Genomic DNA, 27,002 nt, shown 5'->3' with positions numbered 1-27,002 from the left:
TGTAGAAGTTAGCGCGTCTCAGAAGAAGCTTGTAGCAAAAATAGGACAGAATCCAATCTTTAGCGGAGCGGCAAGCAGCTTCTGGAACGCACCTGAAAAATTCTGCGCCGCAGCCAGTTTGGATCAACCCCATAGACTATGATGGATTCTGTTTGAAACAGTGACGTTCGGCGCCGCTGATGCCGCTAGTGTGGACTCGGATTTAGGAAGCAGTAATGTAGGGCTGCAGCTATCGAATATTTTTGTAATCGAGTACTCTATCGAATATTTTTTTCGATTAATCGAGTACTCTAATAAATTACCCTTTTGTATTTGTAAACCATTATATCAAATAGCATGTTATAATTATGAAAGACCTGTTAAAATGAGCAAGCAGTTGCCAGTTATTCTTCAAGTTTTATTCAAAATTAGTTTTCAAAACTTCAGCACTTCAACTTTACTTCACAGTAAACAAATGGCTGTGCAAAAAATAAGTAAACAACCTGAGCCGATTTTCCCCTCGTGCAAGAATCTGCTAGCCTGCAAGCCAGACAGAAACTAGGAGGATAACTGTTGAAGTAGCGCTGCGAGCAGCTGCGGCCCAAACAGAACCAGAACCGCTCACGTTGCATGCGCAAACAGCTCGCCGGCTGTTTCCCTATTAACACACGTCCGTTTTAATTTCAACACGTTTTTACTCACACAATAACAAGGATTGTCGAGAAAGCATGTTTGCTGTGGTTTTGTCAAATTATACTGATCACAAAACATTTATTTACTTTCTTTCGTTTTCCTCTCATAAATACCCGTGTCCTCCTGCAGCAATCCCGAGGGACAACAAACATCAATAACACAATAAAAAGTCCGACGTTTTGTGTAAAAATGCTATTTTTTAGCACATTTTAAGTCCGACGTGTTGCTACCAGACGTACGGTGTGAGCTGAAACTGAGTGCTACAAACGAAAAAGTCACACAGTGTCCACAGAATATATAGAAATACAGGCTAAAATGCATTATCTTGTAGAGGCTCAGAGTCCGCTTGCAGAAGTGACATTTACAGGTGCTGCAGCACGGAGGATGTGGTGTTGTGCTAGGCTAAATCCATTTTACAGTATTTACACTGGAGTACGTTTTCCGCCTAACGACGTGAAAAATGGTCCCACATCTTGACATTTTCTGTCTTTTTCGCACTCCACCGGGGTCCACGTTGTCCGCCATGGCTTAAGAGAAAGTTAAGTTACATTCGCTACTCGCGTGTGCAGTCCAGTGGGCATGTGCGTCACTTATTTCAGTCCGGGTGAAACATGACCACGGGCGACTGCAAAGCCACGAATTAATTAAATATGAATTAAACGAATCCTCGAGGCAGAGAATTTGACTCGAGGATTTTTTGTACTCGAATTATTCGAGGTACTCGAGGAATCGTTTCAGCCCTACAGTAATGGCCAATTTTATAAACTGAGTGACGAAAGTATTTATTAGTTTGAGCTAGGGATGGGCACCGAATTCGGTACTTTTTAAGGTACCGACCGAATTCCACAATACCGACCGAGCACCGATTCACTTCATTTGAAACAGTGCCTCGTTTCGGTACCCGTCCTTCACAACGAGAACTTGCCAAGACAGCTGCGCATGCGCAAGAGCGTTATGTCATCGGTCGCTGCGAGCAAGTTGTAAACAGAGCAGCTCCGATAGGTAAATAAAATGTTTAAGATAACGTTAGCTTGATATGTTAGCTTCCGTTTCACTAATGGTGCGTTCGCTTTCTCCTCGGAACTCCGAAATTCCGACTAGAAGAACATGAATGCGCTCTAAAGTTTGGCTTCACTTTACTAAATGCGACGGGTGATTGGGTGAGGATGAAACCAGTGACAACGATTTAAGTGTGAGGCATCATCGTTTTAATCTGCTCCAGCAGTTAAATAAACTGTTTAAGATAACGTGAGCTTGATATGTTAGCTTCCATTGCTACCATTGTTATCAGCTAATGGTGCGTTCGATTTCTCCTGGGAAATTCTAACTTCCCAGTAGGAAAAATCAAATGAAAAAAGACGGCAAAAGGAATGAAGATACACAGTAAATTTAGTTCACAGTAAAGATGTTTGCTTCAGTTTAATTATCAGCTTATAAAACTACAAGGACGATGTTAAAATACAAACAGTTGAATGTTATTTATCGTGATATTTATCAAATATTGTTATGTGTTGAGAAAAATATATATTTAATTTTAAAAGAGAATTAAAAATATTAAACACTCAAAAGTTGTCACACCCGGTCATGTCTCCCCGTTTAGTTCAGCCTTGTGTCTCGTTAATTATTCCCACCTGCCTCTCGTTTCCCAATCACCTTAGCTCCCAACCCTCCTGTATTTAAACCCTGTCTGTTCTTTGTACTGTGTCGGATCATTGTTTCATTGTCCAGCGTGCTTCCGTATTAAAACCCTTTGAATGTTCTCACCTGTCTGCCTGTTTTCCTGCTCCGCGTTGGATCCTCATCTCATCTCATCTCAGCTCCGCTCCTCTCAGCAGCGCGCTGACAGAATGATCCGACCCAAACCCGTTGTGAGATCCAGCAAGGAGATTCTCCCGTGGGAGCACCTGCTTCAGTGGCTCACCCCGAGCCACCACCCAGCTTCTCCATCGCCTTCCCCTGCTCCAGTTTTGCCTCGCCGAAAACGCCGTCCTCGGCCGTCAGCCGCAGCAATCCTCGCTGCTCTCCCGGAACCGGACGAGGGGTCGGACCGGGAGCCGCTTCCGGATCGCTCCAGCTTCGTGGGCACCCGCCTGGCTGTGTGCTCCCCGGGAGTTGGCCCACGGCGTGGGGAGGCATGCCGGGCCCCACCGCAGCGGCTGGTCCCTGGACGGAGCCGCGAGCTCGCTGCAGTTCGGGCTCAGTGCGCCAACTTGGACACGCCCCCAGTCAGACCAGCAGTCCCGTCTCCGGTCCAACCAGCGCCTTCGTCATCTGCAGGCGGAGGAACCACGCCCACAGCCCAGCTGATGGAGCTCCAGGCGGAACTTGACCGGATCCGCCAGCTCGTCAGCCTCCAGGAGAGTCACCTGGACACTCTATCCTCCCCGAACCGCCAGGAGAGGAGCGAGCCCGTCCACCCAGCGGAGCTCGCTGGTCTCCGGGCTGAACTGGCCCAGCTCCATCGAACCCTCAACCTCCAGAAGCTTCAGCTGGACGGGCTGTCCCCCCTGCTCTCACGGCTTCCAGCCCTACCAGTTCCACCACTTCCAGTCCAGCCTGTCCAGGCAGCCCCTCCTGCAGCTGCCTCGCCTCCACTCCAGAGGGCCCAGAAGCAGAAGGGACGGGCTCAGAAGCAGAAGGGATGGGCCCAGAAGCAGACGGTTCCGGTTCTGGCCCCGAAGCGGACGGGTCGGTCCCAGCAGTCGGCGGTCCAGCAGTCGGCGGTCCAGCAGTCCCCGGACCAGAAGTCGACGCCCCCGGACCAGAAGTCGACGCCCCCAGACCAGAAGTCGACGCCCCCGGACCAGAAGTCGACGCCCCCGGACCAGAAGTCGACACCCCCGGACCAGAAGTCGACGGTCCAGAAGTCGACGGTCCAGAAGTCGACGGTCCAGGGTCCTGTGGCCGACGCCCCTGCCCGTCCTGTGGCCGACGCCCCTTCCTCGTGTCCAGAAGTCGACGCCCCCGATGACGTCGCCTGTCCAGAAGTCGACGCCCCTGATGACGTCGCCTGTCCGGAAGTCGACGCCCCTGATGACGTCGCCTGTCCGGAAGTCGACGCCCCTGATGACGTCGCCTGTCCGGAAGTCGACGCCCCTGATGACGTCGCCTGTCCAGAAGTCGTCGCCTCCTCCTCTGATGACGTCCCGTCCGATGACGTCGCCTCCTCCTCTGATGACGTCCCGTCCGATGACGTCGCCGCCTCTTCTGATGACGTCCCGTCCGATGACGTCGCCGCCTCTTCTGATGACGTCCCGTCCGATGACGTCGCCGCCTCTTCTGATGACGTCCCGTCCGATGACGTCGCCGCCTCTTCTGATGACGTCCCGTCCGATGACGTCGCCGCCTCTTCTGATGACGTCCCGTCCGATGACGTCGCCGCCTCTTCTGATGACGTCCCGTCCGATGACGTCGCCGCCTCTTCTGATGACGTCCCGTCCGATGACGTTGCCGCCTCTTCTGATGACGTCCCGTCCGATGACGTCGCCGCCTCCTCTGATGACGTCCCCGAAGTCGGCTCGTCCGTCGCCGCCTCCTCTGATGACGTCCCCAAAGTCGGCTCGTCCGTCGCCGCCTCCTCTGATGACGTCCCCGAAGTCGGCTCGTCCGACGCCGCCTCCTCTGATGACGTCCCCGAAGTCGGCTCGTCCGACGCCGCCTCCTCTGATGACGTCCCCGAAGTCGGCTCGTCCGACGACATCGCCGCTGCCTCGTCTGGGGATGCTCTTTGCACTCAAGAGGCCGACGCTCCATCCAGCCCGGCGTCTCCACGGTCTCCGGTTCCGATGGTGGTTTTGAGGGCAACGCCGGCCCAGCCTGCAGTGACTTTGTCGCCGGCCCAGCCTGCAGTGACTTTGTTGCCGGCCCAGCCTGCAGAGCTCCTCTTCTGCCGCAGGCGCCGGCCTCCAAGGGCCCGTCGCCTCCTCTTCTGCCGCAGGCGCCGGCCTCCAAGAGCCTGTCGTCGCCTCCTCCTCCCACCCTGCTCCTCGTTCCTGTGGGCGTCTGGGATCCGCCCCTTGAGGGGGGGGTACTGTCACACCCTATCATGTCTCCCCGTTTAGTTCAGCCTTGTGTCTCGTTAATTATTCCCACCTGCCTCTCGTTTCCCAATCACCTTAGCTCCCAACCCTCCTGTATTTAAACCCTGTCTGTTCTTTGTACTGTGTCGGATCATTGTTTCATTGTCCAGCGTGCTTCCGTATTAAAACCCTTTGAATGTTCTCACCTGTCTGCCTGTTTTCCTGCTCCGCGTTGGATCCTCATCTCATCTCATCTCAGCTCCGCTCCTCTCAGCAGCGCGCTGACAAAAGTATCGAAAATTGGTACCGTTAAGCACCGGTATCGATTCGTAGGTACCGGGAATTAGTACCGAATCGATTCAAATGTCAAAGGTACCATCCCTAGTTTGAGGCATTATATTTTCAGAATCTTTTATAAATTGAGCCGTGCATACTGCCCATACACTTCACACTGTTTATTTAATTAGCTCTTTTCTTAAACTTTCTCCTCTGACTGGTAGCAGCAACACGCCAAAAACTGAACTCATAATTCTTCCTCTCGCCTCACACACTGTCAGTTCAATTAAGCGATTTTAAATGCCTGTTGAAACAAGTGCAGGCGGCCGGATCAGATTAAACAGGAATAGAACTCATTTGCACCCTCATAATCAAATAGACTCCTATTACAGTGGAGGGAAAATGCTTAGCTATGCAATTTCAACCACTTATTCATAGAAAAAATGATTTATAAAACAGACTGATTTAGTTATTTCCTCCCCTTCAAACTTGCACATCAAAAAGACATGTTGAAGTGTCCATGTGTGTGTGAGAGTGAGACGGTGAGCGAGACAGGCGACCAGTGCATCAGTATTCATGGACTATCGCCAGTCCTGCCAGCCCTGTCTCACAGTGGGGGTTCAGTTCTATGAAGATAAAGTGATTTTTCTGGAACGACTGACCCTGATACTGACCCGACACGCACATACACAACCAAACTGCATGTGGCCAAATACACATTCCACTCGTCCAATAATTAAGCAAGCAGGAATGAAACCCGCAGCTCAATCTTTCTTTCATCCCTGCCACCGTTTCTCATGCTATTATGTCAGTGCTCTGTAATGCACTTACACCACAGGGTTTCTTCTGCATGTCTGAATGCAAACCAGACCACCTATAGGCTTTTTGGACAACATTTCAAACTTCCTTCTCAAAACAATCAGAACTTTGATTCATTTTTTTAGCTAGCACCTTGACCCCATGTTGAGCCAGAAATAATAATAAAAAACTCTCACATCTCTTCATGAGTCCTGCAGAGTTTTTCAGGATTAATTTTGGTATGTTTAATACATCACAGTGTAAGAATAATGGTTTTTCTGGCCTATTAGTAAAAGAAGTGTCATCTAGTGCCTACTTTGCTCCACTCATACACTCGCAGCAACGCGCAGAGGGAAAGAGGAGTGTAGGGAGGGTGGATCTTGGTTGACTATCAGCCCCAGAGCTGTAACCCTGCTCCTCTGCTCCTCCTCCTGTCCTTTTATCTTCTTCTCTTCCCTCATTCCTCTATCACAGCCCTCATCTCCCTGGCAAATTGAATTCCCCCCCAGAATCTGCCTAAGCAGCTTCGTGAGCTCGGGTTGAGAGCGGAAAGACATGCGTGTGATACGGCACGAAAAGAAGTGTGTGTTTGCATGTGTAAAAGTGCATGTTTGCCTCTTGTCTCTCTTGTGACATTTGAAGGCCAAACTGTCCTATAGGCAACCTTCCTCCCGAGGAGACAAAGAGGAAGCAGACCTTGAATTGCTGCACACTTTGACAAAGACAGACCGAGGGGCAACAAGAGAAGAAAGGAGGCGGTTCTGATGGACAGACAGGTGGTTTAATAGTACAGCTTGTGAGATGGACAAAGGGAAGACATTTCAGGAGACTGTGACATGTGGACATTGAGTGACAGAGAGACGGATAGGGAGTAAAGACGAAAGACATTCAACATCAGTTGGTTTAGCATGCTGTTAGCTGACCATGATGCTCTCAGATGTGGTTTTCACTGTCAGTCTATTGTTCCTAATCGACTGACTTTAAAGCAGAAGCAAAGATTAAAGAGCTAAGATGAGAGCAGTCGGGGGAGGGGGGTGGACTCCTGCAGTATGAGATATGATGTGTGAACAGCTGACATGGATGGAGTCTTGATCTTTACTTCTCACATAAACACTTCTTTCTTCCCTTTTGGTTGAAAAGTGCAACATTGCCCTCTCTTTTAACGATGTCGTCCGTCACTAAAATGTGACTAGTAGTCCAGGAGATTTTATGCCTAATTTTTTACCAGACAAACCGAAGGTAACTGAGATGTCTGACACCTGATTCCATCGATTCCAGTATCACTTCTAAAAACTTTAAAGTAACTTCGTTGCGCTTTCAGCCGAGTAAATGTTTAGCATCCTAAAGGGTTTTGAAGAGTTCCTGAGAAAGAGTTGGTGAGTGAGAGGCTGGCATAGAGATACATTATACTACATTGTAGGAATGGCCTAAAATCTGTATTACGATACATTTTGAAGCACGTGCGGTAACGATATAAATTGTGATATATTCTTTTCTTCTGTTTATTTATGTTAAAATGACTGTATGGAATTTTCTCGCATACCAGAAGAATCGCAGCAAAGCACATACCTCTACAAAGTATGAAATGCCATGTAAAGAACATTTGATGATCAAAACTTACTAATGCACAACATCTCAAATAATTTTTATTAAAGTTATGATTCTTTGCAACACAATGAATCTCATAAAATAAATGTGGATGAAGGTATTTTAAATCAAATACCAGCTAAATGTGAGGAAAACACAAAATTCCAAATTATTTCAACTGAAATGAAAACTGAAAAACAGAAGTAACATTCCTCCCTGTTTTCCTGATTAGTTTTTTCATTATCCTTGTTTTTCTTTTGCTCATAGAAGTTAAGTGTTGCTTCAGTAGTGAATAACTGGAGGTAAAATGATGCTTTACTGCATTTTGTCTACAACCATGAGACAAGTTAGGAGATTTATCCTAATTTTTTCCCTTTTGTTGAGCGACGCTGAGATTAGATCAGCTGATTTGTGGTCGCTATGCAGAGCATGGAGTGAGAGAGAGAGAGAGTCGAGCTGCTTTCTGACCCGTGTTTTAATTCTAAATGGGAGAAAAGCTGAAATGCTTAAATCTGCGCAGGGAAATTTGTTCTAACTCAATCACCGGAGATGTTCAAAACCTTTGGAAGATCGTGTGTTCATCATTTGTTAAAAAAAGTTTACAGAATTAAGGAAATTAGCGTTAATGAGATATTAACGCAGGTGAGACCTTACTGTCGCCCAGAATATTTTACTGAGGGTGAGTTTCTGCTCAGCATCAGACTTCTTAAACCCAAACCGGTCCAAATAACCGACGTTGCCCCATTGTCTTAACCCTTCCACTGTCCTAATGGGTGACCCCGCGAGGAAAGTTGACGGGTTAACAGTGGAAGGGTTAACAAGCTTGTTTTCATTAATACGCTCTGCGCCGCTGTTGCTCTCGTCCAGAGCTGATGCAGCGTGACATATCGTATCATATCAACCATGTACCGGTTACACCGTGCATTACTCCTGCATTGGGCCACCTTCTCAAATTAATTAATTCAGGTGTTCCAAAACAAGTCATGGTTGTTGTGTAGGAACTGAATTAAGTCCTAAAGTCCACCTAATAGAAACTGGTTAGGATGAATTAGAGTGGAGACTGTGAGGCAGACCTTGTCATCCAACATCTGACCTCACAAATACTTCTCTGGACCAGTGATTCAAAACATTCCATAAAAACTGAACAACCTTTGTAGGAAGCATTTCTCAAGGAATGGCAAATTGTGGAACAACTATAACCCAACGAATAACAAATGTTCCTGTGCACTTAAAGGCAGACCCAACAATACTTTGAGTATAGTGTCAATTAGAGCCCTGCATGGGCCCAAAATCTGAGCCCGTGTCTGGCCCGGCCCGAGGGGGTGGAGCCCCAGCCCGACCCGGTCCGAAAAGGTTTTCAGGATTCTCTGGCCCGACCCGAGCCCGACTCTTTTTTAACCAACGAAATGAAAACAAAGTGCGTCAATCCTGACCAATGTGTTAAAAGACGTGCAGGATCCGATCAATTTGTTTTTCCCTCGTTTACAGTCACGGAGATGACGACGCACTGGCTCTGGTGGTAATCAGGTTAAATTTGATCTCTTTCCAACAATTTTCACAAGAAAACAGAACAGTTAAAAGCAGGGCTTGTGTTGACCGGACAGTTCCCGTATTTGACCGTTTATTTTGACGGAGAAAGAATAGAAAGAACTACCCCGACACATGCAGACGAACTGACATTTTATTCGTTACGCACATCGCAGATGTAGCTAAATCACTCAAGAAAAGATTCCCATCTGAACATCTGAGCTGGACATTGCTCAGCACAGCTCACTGTCAGCGCATATGTGCACAATGAGCTGAAGTTGTGGAGATTGGCTTGGAGCGCGCCGCAGAACCAGAGCGCATGCGGGAAGCTTCCTCCCACTGAAGCGAGTGTTTTCCCAACCCTGTCCCTCAGCGAGATTTGTCACTTAGAAAATGTTCCCTGATTATGAAACAGGAGCGGGATGAAGAAAACAGTCCCGTGCAGGGCTCTACTGCTGCGTTTAAGTGTTTACATTTTTTTATGAATTCGATTAAAAATAAAGGCGCCCGGCCCGTGTCCGAGGTAATTACACAGTCGTTGGTCCAAAGCCGGGCCCTCGGGCCGGGCCGACCCGAGGGCCTTGGGCTTCAGTGCTGGGCTGTAGTGTCAACTATCTGAATGTTGCTTCAAATGAGTGAAACAGGTAGAAACAATACTTGTTTTAACACACAGACATACGCTGTATGAGTCTTGTAAATGTTGGTCAGAAAAGTCTGAATTTAGAAATTTTTCTAATGCTTGACCTGTTGAAGGTTAGTTATGTGGTCTAAAACGAGATGATGACCAATCCAACTACAGAGAAAGTCACAGTCAGAACTTGACTTAACTCTAAACTAAACCTAAGCCTCAGAAGTCATTTGGTGAAGCTTTGTAAAATGAGAATAGACCAATGTATTTTCCTTTTACCAAGTTCGTATCCCTAAGGTCTGTCTTTGTTCATCACACACACACAAACACAGGTATGCACAACCAGGCAGAAGTGAATTATAATGCTGGTCAGCAGTATGACATTGGCGTCTGCAGTGCCAGCCATCGTCTGTAGAAACGGAATATTCCAAATAAATCCTTATGGGCACATGCACAGCCCACATTTCTGTCTCTTACACACACCCACATGGACACACACACTCTCAAACACAAGCTTCCAAATAAATCTGTCTTGGATGGAACACTTCCCTCTTGCACATAAAGCAGGCAGCAATCAATCTGAAAGAAGAACGGAGGGAAAAATGGAAAGTTGGGGAAGCAAGAGATGGAGGCCACAAGGTTTCTGCTGAGAGGTGAAAGGAGAGACGTAGAGAATCACTCTTTAATAAACGTAGCAAATTCAAATCATTTTATTGCTTTGAAATATGTTTAAAATAGAAAAAAATGTTGCTTTACCTGAATACCTGCAAGATTTTGTTTGACGTTCTTCTAGAAAGGTTTTCTGTGAAGAAAGTGACAACAATTTTATTCACTTCTGATAATTTTTTTCTACTGTAAACAAACATTTTTTCTGACTGAAAAAATGTTTTCAGTACACTTTACTCTTGGGAAGCTGTTCCCTTAGGGACCATCTTTATTGCTCCTTTTTTTAAAGAATTTTTTTCATTCTGCTCATTTGTTTACAGAGTTGGAAAAACACTTTATTCATTAGCAACATACCCCAAGAGCCTCCAATTGAGTATTTTCCACGATATAAGACTCACCAATCTTGCCATGTATTTGATATTGCTTGTCCTATACAGTAAACCTTGAATGTGTACATGCCATTTTGCCTTTATCTGTTGCCCCTTGGTGACATTTTTCAAAAGGATAAGATTAATTTCCACCTATATGCTGATGATTGTCAAATTTACCTTCCCCTGAGAATGGGATCGGCAAGATCAGTTAAGCCCTTACTGGATTGTCTGGAGGAGGTCAGCGCATGGATGGCTTCTAGCTTCTTAAGTTTTGATGAGGGTAAAACTGAGGTAATTGTTTTTAGCCCCAGTATAAATATTGCCTCTGGTCTAGATGTTGACCTCTCTTTGTTGGCGCCTAAGAAAGAGCTACTTAGTAATCTTGGTGTGAAGTTGGACACATCACTAAAGTTGGATGCTCATATTAACAGTGTAGTTCGCCGCTGCTTTTTTCATCTCCACTGCATATCCAGGATTAAGCCGCTAGTCTCACGGGCTCACCTGGAGACAGTAGTCCATGCTTTTATCACCTCTTGATTAGATTACTGCAACTCCCTCTACTCTGGAGCAGTGTTAGGAAAGTTACTTTTAAAAAGTAATTAGTTATAGTTACTAATAACTTCGTCAAAAAAGTAACTCAGTTACTGAGTTACGAGATTATAAAAGTAACTAATTACCAAGAAAAATAACTACTTAGTTACTTTTTTCATTAAAGAATGCAAGAAAAATTGGTTAATTGAACTTAATCTACTATAAATTACTACAGTAGTGAAATATAAATGACTAATGACTGGAACATAATAACATGTATGTCCAAATGTTTTCTATAAACCTGAATAATTTAAACAAATACGCACTTAACAGGAGGAACTACTAATAGGAACATTACACTTATCTAGACTATTAAAAGGTCACTGTGTGATATTCAACAAGACCCCAATCAGCTAAAGTTTAAAATTGCAAATAGAAACACCTGTAAAGGTTCCTGAGCCTTTAAATGGTCTCGCAGTCTAGTTAAATTACAGAAATGAATGTAATTTTGCACAGCATTTTAATTTTTCCAGCTTCACATAATTGTGTGTTTTAGTAGCATTTCTGTTGCTGGTAATCTAGTAATGGTTAAATAAATAAATAAAATCCTTTAAAATGACACTAGAAGAGGCACAAGCCTGATGGAGGACTTACATTTACTAACTTGGGTCAGACCCAACCACAGAAGAGCTGAAGCTGGGTGGTAAACACACACAGGTAGTTCTGATAACACCTGAGCTCCATGACGTTTGAGACTGATGCATCAGTGTTACAGCGGGACTAAAGACATGATCAGAAACAGGTTACAGCTGGATGATCTAGGAAGGTAGAAGATCAGGACGTCTGAGCGGTGAACAGGTGAGCGGACCTTCGGGACGTCCCGCTGTCACTCTAAGAAGGGCACGGCTGCAGATCCACACCTGCAGCCGTAGATATTCATCACGTCTTCCTCGTTCTTCACAGCCGTGATGCACTTGGATGAAAACATCTGCCTCTTTAGCTCCTGATCAGCTGATGACAGCTTCAACACACCGTGCAGCTTAACGCACGCATTTCCTTATCAGTAACAGAAACCACGTTTTGATAAAAGAAGACGGTAATTAATTTGTTTGCTCGTTACTGAAAGAAATATTATTTTAGTAACGCGGTTATTTTAAACGGCGTTATTCCCATCACTGCTCTGTTGGGTCTACAGCAGGCAGAGACTGAGACAGTGAGAACACTGAGGGTCTCCGCCCACCCGGCCAATCATCATCGTGTTTGTAAGTGCGTTACCGACACCTCTCTCTCCCTGGCTACAGCTGAAGTGTGGCGGTCAGAAAGCTTCACACTGTTGCTCAACGTTCGACAAGCACATAGTAACGCACAACCTTCCATCCCCAGTAACGGTAACGGCGTTGCAACAGTGGGAAAAGTAATTAATTAAATTATTCCGTTACACAAAAAAAGAACACCGTTATTTTAAACGGCGTTATTCCCATCACTGCTCTGAAGTTAGCAAGGCTCCTCTAGCTCGGCTTCAAGCGATTCAGAATGCTGCAGCTAGATTCCTCACTGGCACCAGGAGGCATGAACACATCACGCCAATTTTGGATCATCTGCATTGGCTTCCGGGCTCTTTTAAGCCCTTTTTACAAAAAATGCCGTCAGTTTGCTGCAACGCCATGGCGGCATCAGGGACCCTTAGGTCGTTTTATAAGATCAGACCGTGGTGGTAATGTGGCGCAATCGTGGCAATTTTATAAAAGATTAGATGATGGCGCCATAAAGGACGTATGGGGCGGTCTCTGCGCTGCAGCAGACTTTCAGTTATCTTGGACATAACTTGCTTTTTATTGCGATTGAAGCCGTGATCGTTAAGTTTTTTTTAACGAGCAGCTCCTAAAGGCGTCTGTCCCCATCAGTTCCTGTGCAGTCTCTGGTGATCTGAGCTTCAGCTCTAACAGAGCGGCTCGTGAAGCGCTGCGGCGCTCCAGTTTGCCATCTCAGCTGATTTTGTTCAAAAAGCAAACCTTATTGCCCGTGTTTACTTTCATTTTCAATACATTTGCCAGCCGGAGCTCAGCAATAACTCCCCACGTCATCATGACATCTGCCTCTGTTGTGCCAGGGCGCATACGACAGACCATTACTGCAATACTACTACCAAGCGAGGCGGAACAAACGCTGCTAAATTCGTGCAACGCCATACCGGCATGGTGCGTTCATAGACATACCATTGCGGTAGTATTACGCCAATTTCCCGGCATGGTGTGACTTGTAAAAAGGGCTTTAGAGTGCAGTAGTCATTGCAGTTGTCAGGGGCTATTCGCAGATTGAACCAGGAGCTGGGTGGCCTGTTGGGTTTTGTATGGCCTGACCTTGTTTACATTTAACAATGCCAAGCAACACAATTTAACAAGAGATTGGAATTAAGTTTGGATGCAGATGTTGCACTGTATGCTTTAGTATGGCTGTGCAGGCAAGGAGTTCAGTTTTAGAGAGGTTTAGTCGGAGCTGGTGGGCTAACCACATCTTGAGGGCCAGCAGCTTGGTCATGTAGACAAGCTCTTTAGTCTCTATGCCTCTGTGAGGGCAGGCCAGCTCTGAACACCTGGGCCAGAAGTTAAAGACTTGATAGCATTGTGTAGACAGCAGCAGCTGAGCCATTTGCACATGTTCCTTGCAAGACCGGCCAAGTGATTTCAACGTGCTTATCAGAAGATTCAGCCCCTGTTCTCTAGGTGACTACAGTGCTTCATTGTGCAGGCTTGTTCTTGGATTTAGGCTGTTTTGCAAAAAATAAAAATAAAAACATGCAATATATACTGTTAGCAGCTGCATACATCCAGATAAAGTGTAAGAAAATATTATAGGGATGCATCATCAGGACCAGGTAATAGGCTGAAACAGACAGAACGTGACAAGCCTGAGTGAGCAACCTAATTAGCATATATGGTTAAACCCTGCATTGCTGTTAAAAATAAAAAGAAAAAATGTCTTTTTCAGAAATTTTTGTTTTAAAAAATGTGTTTTCTTTATATAGAAAAAGAAACAACAAAAATATTTGAAATGACTAATATATATATATATATATATATATATATATATATATATATATATATATATATATATATATATTATAAATAACAATTCTGTTTCAAATCCTATTTTTTCAGGCTGTCCTGCAAGGAGTTTTATATTTTCTTTGGAAGCTCTTCCTTCCTTCTTGAGTCCAGTAATGGCATCTTGATTTCAATTAGTGCTTTTTAAGTAAACTCTACATGTATATAGTTTTGCAACTCTGCCTTCTGCAGACTTCTTTTTGTGTTTTGAGAAGAAGTGTTTTGTCTGAATTTATTTTATATAAAGTAACTTAAATATCTTAGACTCAAAACATAGAAAACTTAAAACTTCACACGTGTCATGATTGGGATGTAAAATGTTGGGGGGAAAACAAGGAACTGTATAGACTTTGGCCTTTTCCTGCAGGAAGAGTAATGGCTGAAGGTTTTGACAAAATCATTTCCAGACAGTCTAACAAACAAGAGCAGGGCAGAGCAAGTTGCACATAAATACAGCCCAGGATGCAGATGAATCTTTTTATTTCTGCTTTGATGCCCGAAGTCATTGTGGAAGCCAGTAAATTAGTTTTCTTATCTGCTCTAGCATTAGCCAAATATCACCTGGAAATATTACAGAGTTTGCACAATCCAGGGGGATGACCCATCTGCAACAAATAAGAGTGAATCATAGTTATGTCTTGGTTTTCTTTCAATTTTTGTGTAAAGGTCAACATAGATGTATATATTTATTATTTTATGTGTTCTTTTGTTTATTTATTTTCTATATCTGTTGGATGAATGCAGTTTAAATTCGCTGAAGGACTAAATGAAGATCTCAATAACACAAGCAGCTCATCTTTTCCCCTCTTGTCTTTCTGTGTTCCTCAGAAGTGGCTCCCTACTTACAAGGAGGTGGGCGAGGGCAGCAGGTGGTGTTGGAGGGAAACAGACTGGTGCTGACCTGCCCAGCTGGAGGCAGCTGGCCTCTGCAGTACCGCTGGACCCTCAACAACAGTAACATCACTGACTGGACATCACAGTACAGGTCAGTTAGTACACACTGGCTGCTTATTATGTCACAGATCTCTGTGATCTTAAGACGAGTGTTTATTATTCATCCATAAACAGCTGCAGCAAATATCTCCTTATGCAAGTTAGCTGTGTGTTGTGAACTGGTCTGAGCTTTGAGATGACAGTGCCAAAGAGATTGATACAGTTGCATTAACACCCAAAATATAAATATGGTTTGGGAAAAGAGGAGCAGAACCAATCAATATATCTGAGCCTTTTCTTTGCTTTTCGCTCTGTACCTCACTTCCTTCTCTCTGAGTCCCCGTGCATGTTGGAGGTAAAAGAAAAGCGGTGCCTCTCGGCAAAACTGCTGCTGTGAAGCTAAATTGTTTTTCGCATCATTCAGAAACAGAGGGAATCTTGGGAGCGTGTACACACCGAGGGAGAAAGAGGTTGAGCCAGCATTTTGTAGGCTGACAATTGCACGAGGCAGGAGGCGTTGTTTAGCTCTGGACTGCTCTCAGTGTTCTGCCTGCTTCAGTTTGGTGAATCAGGCTCATGCTGAATTACAGAGGTGCTGTGAGTGTGTGAGCATGTGCCATCCTGGAATTACAAGCCTGTTAGACCTTTATAGCTTTCACATTTACAGTTTTTACTGTTCCTAAAGCCAGGCTCACAGTGTGGAACGTCTGTTTTATTAAACATCAAACCTCAGTTATTCACGCTAATACTTTGTGTGTGTGTGTGTGTGTGTGTGTGTGTGTGTGTGTGTGTGTGTGTGTGTGTGTGTGTGTGTGTGTGTGTGTGTGTGTGTGTGTGTGTGTGTGTGTGTGGCACTCATGTTGTAGGGACATAACTCTGTTTATTCGCTCACATTGTGGCGACTTTCCTCCCTTTGGATTAGAAAGGGCATCAGCAAAATGTGCTCAAAGGCCAGACTTTTTCTGAGCAGACGGTGTGGGGGCCAGTCTGTGATTAGCCGTGGTAACTATGGCCAGTCTGTTTTATTTATCTCACTTGCTGCTGGCAGTTGCGCTGCTCTTTTATTTTTCCAAAGTGTTAAACAACTTTTCTTCTTTTTTTTAATTTAAAAAGTTTTAGTTGTGGCTTTGCCTTGGAATCATTGTATGTAACTGAAGCTGACCTCCATCTTGGAAAACCACTTCCACCCACTGTATTCCACTGTCGAGGCCATGGACAGCTCCTTTAGTGGTAGACTGAGATGCAAAGCTGATTGCTACCGTGGGTCATTCATTCCCACTGCAGTAAGGCCGTTTTCACACTGGAAGCATCAGCGGCACAGAACAGTTTACTAGCAAACTTTAAAGTGGTCCTTTTCACACCGGGAGAGTCTTGGCAACGTCACAGCTTCCTCGCTGTGCTCTTCACTGGACTCACGAGATTACAAGATCCCTCGAAACTTCAGGTCATGGTTTGTTTATGCAATCTGCCATCAAACCAAAATGAAGAAACCACATTTTATATCACTGTTTGATGTCATAGAGGATGTTGTTCCTCTCCTCCGCCAAGATGAAAGCCATGAAAAAAACACAGCTGCACTTCTGGAACGATGCTGTGAGTAAATAAACCGTTGAGTTTCTTGTAAGCTTCATATATATAAAATTGCATCGCTGCAGTACTTTTAATTTGAAATTTACCAGTGATTTTACACTGAAACCGTGTGTGATTTCCTGTCTAGCCCTACGTTAACTGCAGAAATTGACGCATCCCAGAAGCGGCACGTGGCAAAAATAGAACCTGAACCTATCTTGCGAGGCGCTTCTGGGACGCACCTGGAAATTGCCACATCTCTGCTGGTTTGAAACGATCCATAGACTGTAATATATATGCACTATAATGGATTGAAGCAGTGACGTTCCACTGATGCTTTTAGTGTGAAGTTGGGGTTAGAGTGTATAACTCTTGCTGTCATTATCCTGTTACACAATTACATCAGAGCTATGGACCCATTGAAAGTTATTGTTTTCATCCGGTATGGCTGGGCGATACGGCCTAAAATCAGTATCACGGTATATTGAGGGTTTCACCTCGATAACGATAAATGGACGATAACCACAAGTCTGCGCAGAAGTAAAAGTTGTCCACTAGATGGGGCTGTCACATGTATCACATTGAGTCTCATTTTTATGTGATGCAAGGTGGTACAGCTTCTTAAAGAGACATGAATGTTGCCAACCGTCACACATCTTTTCATTGTTTTTATTATAAAATGTATTGACATGGGAACATTTATCTCGATAATAGTCTGAAATTTCGATAGAGATAAATTTTCGTTTAATTGCCCAGCCCTAACTTCCAGGAAGCTGCACATCCACACTAGCTGGAGGGCTAGAACCTCGTCCTCAGCCACTATCCAGAGCTTTAACTCTGTGATTTAAGCTAACAAAATAAAACCTGGGGATCTAGATATTACCACTTTAGATCATCTAACACATCTTCGTGCAGATGAATAAAAAAAGGACAATCTCAAAGTTAACAGTGTTTAGTATAAAGCTTCCAGGTAGGGATGCACCGATATTGCGTTACACTATCAATACACGTATCGGTGAACTTTTACCGATACCAGGAACCGATACCAATACAGTTGTCTAAAAGTGGCTTCACTGTAACTTCATTTCTGTTCATTTTGTGATCATTTGTATTAACTAATTTGCTGCCAGCCGTTTCCTGATCGGTAAAGCCCTTCGCTGCCAGCGTTTCTCACCATTTTTACTGTTTTTTTAAGAGTCACCGAATGTTGCACGCTAGAATTATGTCGATGCCAAAACAACCAAAACAAAGCGGAGACTCACCTCTTACATCAGGAAGAATCTGTGTGTTTCAAGAGTTATCCGTTCTTTTATAATCCGTTGTTGAATTTTGATCGGCAGAAGCTTTTCCGGTTTGCGCCTCACTTTTTTTTACAGCAGCGGTCCTAAACAATCTCCTAACACATGGATGTTCTGCTTCCTGATCACGTGATGTGTGACGTATGCGGATGAAGATCGGCTTTAGAGCTGAGATGTTTGTTCTCACGGTGCGGGGGCTTGTTCCCACGCCCACACAGTAAAAACATGCAGTGAATGAGTTAGTTATCATAACAAGACCGTTACCACAGGTCACACACAGAACTACACACCACACCAGTGCTGTCATTTTCATAAACATTTGTTTATTTCTCAGGACCAATCAACCTACAGCTCCTCTCCAGTGCTGGGTCTTCTCGGTCGACCAGTGTTCCCCATCTCCTCGTCCCCGCAGTCCTGCATACTTATATAATAAAAGCAAATAAGTCATTAGATGTCTATAACTTGTTAGTTTGTGGACATGCTGTGCAGCTATTTTACTTTTTTATTCCGTCGGAAGGCTTATCTGGGTGATTTATTCACTAGAACGTCAACCATTGCCTTTGGTGTATTTCATCAGCTGGAAACCTGTAAAATGTAACTTTCCTGTCCTTCTTTTGTCTACTTGTCAATGTCAGTGTCAACTTTGTCTACTTGTGTAGCCTACAGCTCCACTAATGTTAACCATAATGGATTGGTGCTGCATCGACAGTGATGCGGGCATTGTACCGCTCTGTCGTGGTGAAAAGAGAGCTGAGCCAGAAGGTGAAGCTCTCGATTTACTGGTCGATCTACGTTCCTTTACATCAATATATTATACATTTATACATTATAAATCATTAGAGAGCTAGGATTCTTGTGATTCCAATGATGTCCCATGTACCAGTCAAGGACACAACCATACCTGTAGACACAGTGGTTACAAACTCTGCTGAGGCAAACACTTTTACCAAAGGCTGATAGGTCAGATGTACGGCCTGCTATTCTCACATGTAGCTCAAACCAATTACAGCATAGTATATTGTAGATCGATGCATCAAATATCCAATGAAATTAGAAAAACAACAATCTCCCACACGAGCACCCCTCCTGGCCTGCTTCTACAAACTGAGTAAGAATGATTGAGATTGGTGGAGCACTCCCTGCAGTGCATGTCAGGCTCAAAAAACATTTAAATGTCACCTGTACAAATAAAATGCCCATCATCAGTTTTTAGACAGAAAAATATAGTTTGGAAAAATGCTATATATCGCCTAACCTTAGACTCAATCCAGTCTAAGACGGTAACAACAGCTAATCAATCTTAGCCAAGCAAAAGATGGCTATGAGTCATTTACCTTTTACAAACACTGAGCCATACTCTGAGCCCCAACTGATCACATGACATCCCACAAGACTTTGTGCATAACGTCCTTTTTGTGATTTCACTAAAACAATTATAACTTCATTATTTCTTCATGTAAGTTGATCTTCGTTTAAAACTCTTGGATGAAAGCTAGCTGGCAGTGTGCATTTCCTCAAGAAAAGCCAAACTTTTAATGCACCAATTTGGGATTCCAGCTCCTCCTTAACGAGACCTAGGAAGTTGGAACGCCGTTGCTTGAAACACTCTGGTACCGACGTCATCTCTGAACTGGGCTAAACCTGACTGAGATTAGATTGTGCATAATGCCTCTTGAGGGGGGCAGGGACTTTTCTGGTTGCAGTCTCCCGCGGGTCCCTGCGCTCTGGGGCAGCTCCTGGATCTCTGAGACTTGGAGCTCCTTCCGTCTCCTGCACATCTTTAGGGGGCAGATCTGTGGTCCCTCACACTCTCTATTGGACGCTCCAATAGAGAAACCTTACATGTACAAGTGCGAGTATGCACACAGGTGCTCACATGGTGCTCTCATAAGTATGGACTTGGGCACGTTCAGCACAGGTATTAAGGCTGTGGTTGGCACTAAATGCACTATGATTTATTACAGTGTGATTGTTCAGTTAAACAATGCTGATTTTATATTTCCTCATCAGGTTGACACGTGATTGTTGGCTCCTGTTGTATTGTTGTGTGTTACTTTTTTTTTTTCTCCTGCAGGTGTAGAAGCAGACTCTTGTTCATCATTGATTGTTTATTTTTGTGGACAACCCCCCCTCCCCCCCTTCCTTGTCTCTTCCTTACTCTTTCGCCTCTGACTCTGTGTCTGGTCGGAATTACAAAGCATTCAAAAACAATAACAATAAAGTTTTAAGTATCAGGCGTGACATTAAAAGCAGACGCTTTGATGCTCCACCTGAGAGTAAATCTGTAAGGCTTGTTACCAGCATTCAGACATCAATTCTGTTTGCTTCACAGCCAGACAGGACATGGTTAAAAAAAAACAGAAAACATAAAAAGATTGTGCATAATTTTCTTTGTGAGGTGAGTGCAGTCATTCCTCAGGCATGGTCTGGCCTGAGAAGGGAGGTTATTGTGGTGCTTCTGGGATAGGATTCTGAATAAGAAATTAGTTAATAAAGCAACGCTATGATAAATAAGAGTAAATTTGTTGCCTGTAAAGTAGCAGAAACCACACTTTATGTTACACTGATGATCGACCTACTCTTAATGTGCACATTTATACCCGTAAAACACATAGATTGCTAAAACTTGTGACTACTGTCAACCAAAGGGACCAAAGTACTCACCTAACCACAAATGAATCATCTGCTGAGAATGACTCTAACAAAAGTTTACTTTCTGATGCATTCAAATAGAAAGTTGTATTACTCTTAGAATAGCTGGATCCTTTTTTACTCGCATATTAAATCTTAGCAAAGAAAATCATCAATAACTGTTGTGTTTGAAGACTGAAGTGTCTTGAGTCATTCTCTCTATGAATTTGTGTGGACCAGCGTATTAGACCCATCTTAGAATGCAGGCAGAAATAGAGATACAGCATTAGGAAGCGTCCAATTTCAAAATCTGTTTCTGGATCAAATCTGCTGCGTAATGTGTCATTTCCGATTCAAACAGTGCTGCCGTGAGCCTTTGATGTACATGTGTGCCTGGTTTGCCTGTGCGTGCGTTGGTGTTTGTGTATGTTGGCAGCTCACACCGACAGCCTGGGAGTTAAGTACTTGGCTGTCCTGGTATTCATAATGAGCCCCAAAGCGATGTCCAGTTTTACTGTGCCTATCTGGTTTTAAGTGTGTGTGTGCACGCGCATGTGCTGGTGCGGTTGTCCAGCATGGTGCAAACCTAGATCCAATGCCAAACCTCCCATTAGTGGAGCACTGTGCATTAAAACCCCATTAACAATCCCTTTCTGGAAGAATTACACAAACACTGTCAAAACCTTCTCATACTCAGCAAGCTCCTGCACACACACACACACACACACACACGTGCACGTGCACGCACACTAACACACACACACAACCAAAACGTATGCATTCATCACTTGTCATTCCCTTCTGCTTTGGGTTACCTCTCGCATCCACATAAACGATCCGATTTCACAGATCAAGGTCATGAATGCACATGGGCAAACAGACCTCCACCTTCTTTGCCTTCTGTCTGATGGGTCTCCAGGAATCACTTGCAGTAGCTAATGCCCTCCTTCATGTTTAGTTATTAGTACTGTGCAATGAGGATGAATACGCTCTCACTGCTGCCCTCTCCATGTCCGTCTTCAGGTTGTCCATACCCTCTCTGAAAAGAACTGATGCTGGACTGTATCAGTGTATAGTGAGGAACAGGATGGGAGCTGTAATGCACAGGAGAACAGACGTTCATGTGGCATGTAAGTACAAAGGCCTTGTCACTACAAACACTTGCTTTGTTCTGAAATTTTAAAAAACTGTTTAAAAACTGTTTTTATCCTTGTCTTGACACATTCAGTGCATTGCCAGGTTAAATTCACAAACCTGTTTGCAAAGAGCAAACAAAATGTAAATATGAACAGAACATGATTTTCTGCAAACCCCCTAATTTAGATTTTGATTCCTTCAGCAAACATGAAAGATGGTTGGGCAGGATGGAAATACAGCAACTTGTAATCATTTACACATTTTTTAATATGTTTTTTTTCTTTATTTTTCAAATGCACACCTACTTTTCTCTGGCATGTACATGTGTAATTGCTTTATAAGCAGATTGTGGATTGAACCTTTTATATTTTGTGCATTTTTCTGCAGAAGAACAATGTATACTGCATGGTGAATCTAATAACCATTTCACATATTTTTTTCTTAATGTATACAAGTAATTTTTAGTAATAATTCTACCCAGATTTTGTAAGCAGTCACATTTTGTAGAATCTTGGTTGGTGAGGAGCTGGGTACATGAGTTCTTATCTGGTAGTAAGTAATCTGTTACTACTGGATTCTGGTAACAAAGGCTAAAATATTTTAATGTTAAACAATATTGCAATAAATTTGATGTTATGGATATAAATACAGCACATTAAATACGAAATGTAGCGTTGCTTCACAACCTAATTGAACTTTTGGGGCAAATGGTGTATGATGTCAGGCGGTAGACCCCACCCACACTAAAATACACCTGGTATCACAGTCACCCCTCAGTTTTATGGCCGCTCTTCAGCGAGCCCAGCTGTGAACGGAACAGCCAAGTGTTGTACCTTTTTTCTTTCCTTCAGGGAACAGTAGTTATATGCATAACATCTTGTTCCATTTCAGTCAGTCTACTCAGTACAACACAAGAAGTATGAGAGACATGTTTACACACCCTTGGAGCAGCCATCAAAGCTATGTTCAAGTGCAGCACATTACTGTGACTTCTAAGCCCCGGCTGAAAAAACAGAGTGAGCCACCAACAGAGCAATCGCATCTAAACCAGAAAACCAAAGGTGTGAGGGAAGACCAGCTTTCTGAAGAGCAGAGGACTTCGCTTGTTGGCTCCAGTGGCAAACACATCCTCTAAGGCAGGGGTGTCTAACTCAAATTCACACTGGGCCAAAATGAAAAGCTGGGATGAAGTCGCGGGCCAAACTCAATATTTTTTTTCAAAGTGACGGTAAATGTGCACATTTTCCTTTATCTACAGATATGAACGGCTGAACCTTTTCATTTGGAAGCAAACTTATTTTTGCAGTAACACTGAATGTGGAATAACCAAATTACACACAAGCTAGTCGATTTTAAATAAAGCACTCATCAGTGGTATTCGTTACTTATGTCTCAATAATTTTTTTATATTTTATTCCTTTTATTTTGTTATTTTAATTCCTTATGGAATTTTGACAGCCAAAACATGTATAGAAATAATAAATTTCTTCTTCATACATTCTCCTGCAATGCCCTGGTCCTGGAGAATGAGCCCTGGCATTTTTACTGTGATTGCCTGTTTTTCTGTAAAATCACAGAAAAAGAGAGATGCTCGGGTCGAGCAGGCTGCTTCATGCACGTTCACGCTCAGGCATAGCCCTCCGAACCGTTATTTGAACGTTGTTTCAGCTGTCATCAACGATATAAATGTTACAGATACAGTAAACGTAACTGGTGGTTTAGCTTGTCTAGTAAGACTTCGGGCTTTCGTACTGAATACCCGGGTTCGATTCTGGGTGTGAACATAGTTGTTTTAGAGTTTCTTTTTTACATCAATGGTATATTTTTTTACAGTAAGATGCCCAAATTTTTCTTTGAGACTCGCTGAACGGCATTGAATTCACAGATAAAAAAAGATGTGGGTTCAACTTTCATTTTGGAACAATTTTTCAAGCAAGGGAAGGGAATGATCTGAGCATGCAGGAGGACTGACCATCATAAACCTTTGTCGGTTGTGCTGAAGAGAAAGGTACAGAACCAAATGATTTAATTAATTAGCTATGCGTTCTCCTGTCCTCTGTCCTCCAGGCCACACACACACACACACACACACACACACACACACACACACACACACACACACACACACACACACACATACACACACACACAAGGGACTGTCTCAGCTGTCATTTTCATTAAGGAGTGTGCACGTACAGCATGCGCGCCTCGTACACGAGCCTCCTATTGAAGCTGCCGTTATGCTTTTGGCCTGATGGGGCAATCGCTAGCATAAAAATTCAAAACTCTGTAAAGTCCCTTTAAAATCTGCATATATTCAGCATTTCTTCTTATTTTTTATCCTTTGAATCTTTTAAGTGTTTCTATTTTATGTTTTCATGTTTATTCTTGATTTTACTCTCCTTTGTTGCTCCTGTAATGAATGTTATTGCTGCTGTGACACCAAGCTTTCCCCACTGACGGACAAAAAAGGGATTTTCTATTTTATTTCTATTCTTCTATCTGTAATCTTTCCTGTTTTATATTAGGTGAAATCTTTTTTCACAGGCCAACAACATAAATAAATAACAGTAATTCTCTTAAATAAAAATGCAATATCTTACCTAATAACTCATGCTTTGGAGCAGAAAAGGTTGATAAAACCAACATAATTCAATCCCAGTTTTTTCCACTCTGATTTCCTGTGATGCTCACCTGTTCCAGCCAGACCTGCATCTGTGGGGTTGGGCTCTGAGCTGAGGAAGGAGTTCATCAGTGAGAAACAGTTGCTCACACAGGTTTGTGCTGCTGGACATGGAGAGCATCTGGACCACACAGCTGTGTCGGGGAGGGGGATGAAAGCCGCAGCAGCAACAGAGTCATAGTGACTTGAGCGTGTCGTTAAACTGGAGTTAAATCATCTCGGTCTGGAAGTTGGTCGGTGCGCTTTCTATGTCAGCAGCAAACAGATTACTGAGCTGTTAATATCCATTTCTGGGCTTCAGAGTCGGCTAATTGCTGATTAAACGTGGCGCTGAATATGAGGAGTGTTTCAGTTTGTCCGAGGCAGAGGAGGTAACGCTGCAGATGCTGATGCTAGTAGCATGGACGCTAATGACTGTAAAGACATACCGGTTTTTCTCCTTGAAGCATCAACATGTTCCATCTTTGTTGAAACACCTTCCTTCTGCATCAATCTTTCTCTTCCTGGACATTTTGGGATGATGTGTAGACAGTTATTTTCACTTGTTGCAGTAATTAAACATGCAACACCTAGTGGCGAGTCACTGCACTGGGAACACAATTGCTATACATTATGGGAGATGTAGTTAATAGCCAATGTGCGCTTTGAAGCAGCATAGACTTATTTTAAGGTACTTGAATCTTTCACGAGCCACATAAAATGATGTGGCCCCACGGGCCTTGTGTCTGACATGTGCCCTAAGGCCTTGCTGAACAGCTGACACTCTTGAGGCTCCACTGATGGGTGCAGCTTCCACTTCCACACTGAACTGCAAGTCTCCAAGTTCAGACAGCCTAAAGCATGAGTGGCACTGCAAGACAGAAAACACATGTTGCACAACTGTGAGGGAGACCACTGTAACAGGGAAGGAGAACAAACTCCTTTCATTTTAGTCAGAGGCAACTTAGCTCTGGTCAGAACACAATGGCCCATCAGAACTTGACAAAGATGATAGCATCTGTATATAGTTGATGTGGAATTTGGACTGGCCTGAAGACCAGACACTGCTTGTCGCCACGCTGTCACACAGAGTCCCACGTTCCATCAAGGAGATATACATGGAAACCACTTTGCAAAATGCTCTCCACCCCCATGTTTGTGAGCTAGCCAGATTCCCTCAAAGAACAGAAAGCTGGCGTCCAACAGACGGTTATCGTTAGAATCGTGTAGTGGTGACATGCCACTCATAGTGTGTGAGAGCGAGCCCAGATCTGAGAGTGCATTTTTAGTAAGCCAAGTGGCATCTCTGCAATAATGGAGACTGTCATGCTTGTCAGTTGTAAAACCATTTGGAAAGTGCAGCTTGCCTTTCAACTGAAACTGGGTGAGGTAGTAATGCTACGCAGTCACTTATTGATCTGAAGGATGTCCCTGATGGAACAAAGTACAGGAATAAAACTGGAATATTAAAGCCGTTATAGTGAATCCAAAAACGAGCTAGGTTTTGAACGCAAACATGGTCATGGAACATTCACCCCTTCCTGGTTCCCAGCCGGAACCAGAAACCCGCGATACTAGACAAAACGAGATAGCGCTAAACACCAGTCGGCGTTATCTAGGTCCAAACGTCTGTTGTTGTCCGTGACTTCAAATAGTGTTTTTCTTTTAGGGACTCTGGTAGTTTGTCCTAAAGTTGAAGTGGTAGCAGCCGGCTGTTTCTCCTTCTCTGATATTAGTGAGCGGAGACCCGCTCACACCAGTGCTATTCTGTTAAATACACGAGTGGGTAATGAGTGGAGGGCCCAGGGAAGGGCTGAAGTGCTGCGCTTCGGGAATACCGACAACCAGATGGTCCGATGACTGCTTTGGTCCAAACCATAATATTGAAGACAGTTTTCAGACAAATGCAAGAGAACCACTTCGATCATTTTTTTGCTTTTTTTTGTCTTCAAAATATATTTATCTCTATATTATGTTAGAAAGCTGTCACGAGGCATAAAACATGTGTTAAGCTCATTTATTTTCCTAATTTGCTTTTGCAGCTTTAATGAACACACCTGTGTTAAGTCTTTTATCTGTGTCATGAATGTTTGTCTCCTTCTCTTTCCTCTCTGCAGTCATGGGAAGTTTCTCTGCTGAGGAGCAAAGAAAGACGGCAACACAAGGCAAAGCAGCCATCATCAGCCTGCCTCCTCTCCCATCTTTTCCCCAGCCCCTGGTCACATGGTACAAAGATGGCCATAAAATCATCCCCAACAACCGAATGTACGTGCATTTTCATACACCTTTCTCTTAGCTTTTGTCTCCACCGTTTACTCATATTTATACTGGAGCATGTAAACTTAGACGTACAATTTGGGTCTGACAAAACACAGCTTAAGATAATATTTAAATGTCGCTATTAACTTCTCACAATGGTATATTAACTAGTGTGCTCTAAAGGCATAAAAGTTCTTTTAAAGCACTGGACGGCAGTTGTCATGAATAATAAGCTGTTTAGATAACTGACCCCTTTTATTATAAATGACTAAGAACATTATCAGGAAAAGATAAAAGAGAATTTTCAATGAATCAAATCTACAAGGTTATTAAG

The 27,002-nt window shown here is 43.7% G+C and overlaps 1 protein-coding gene across 2 annotated transcripts in view; it reads left to right on the top strand.

Moving 5' to 3' along the window:
- The window catches only part of sdk1b (sidekick cell adhesion molecule 1b), a 410,260-nt gene that overhangs the window by 157,316 nt on the left and 225,942 nt on the right, over positions 1 to 27,002 (top strand). For both annotated transcript variants that reach the window (XM_070550118.1, XM_070550117.1), the window contains exons 2-4: positions 15,008 to 15,164; positions 21,634 to 21,740; positions 26,527 to 26,674. In XM_070550118.1, coding sequence (XP_070406219.1) covers positions 15,008 to 15,164; positions 21,634 to 21,740; positions 26,527 to 26,674 — 412 coding nt within the window. The remainder of the gene's footprint in view (positions 1 to 15,007; positions 15,165 to 21,633; positions 21,741 to 26,526; positions 26,675 to 27,002) is intronic.

This window comes from Nothobranchius furzeri, chromosome 4 (assembly GCF_043380555.1).
Source record: "Nothobranchius furzeri strain GRZ-AD chromosome 4, NfurGRZ-RIMD1, whole genome shotgun sequence".
Lineage (NCBI taxonomy): Eukaryota > Metazoa > Chordata > Actinopteri > Cyprinodontiformes > Nothobranchiidae > Nothobranchius > Nothobranchius furzeri.
The sequence above is the reverse complement of the archived record's forward strand: the minus strand, read 5'-3'. Positions and strand labels throughout refer to the sequence as shown.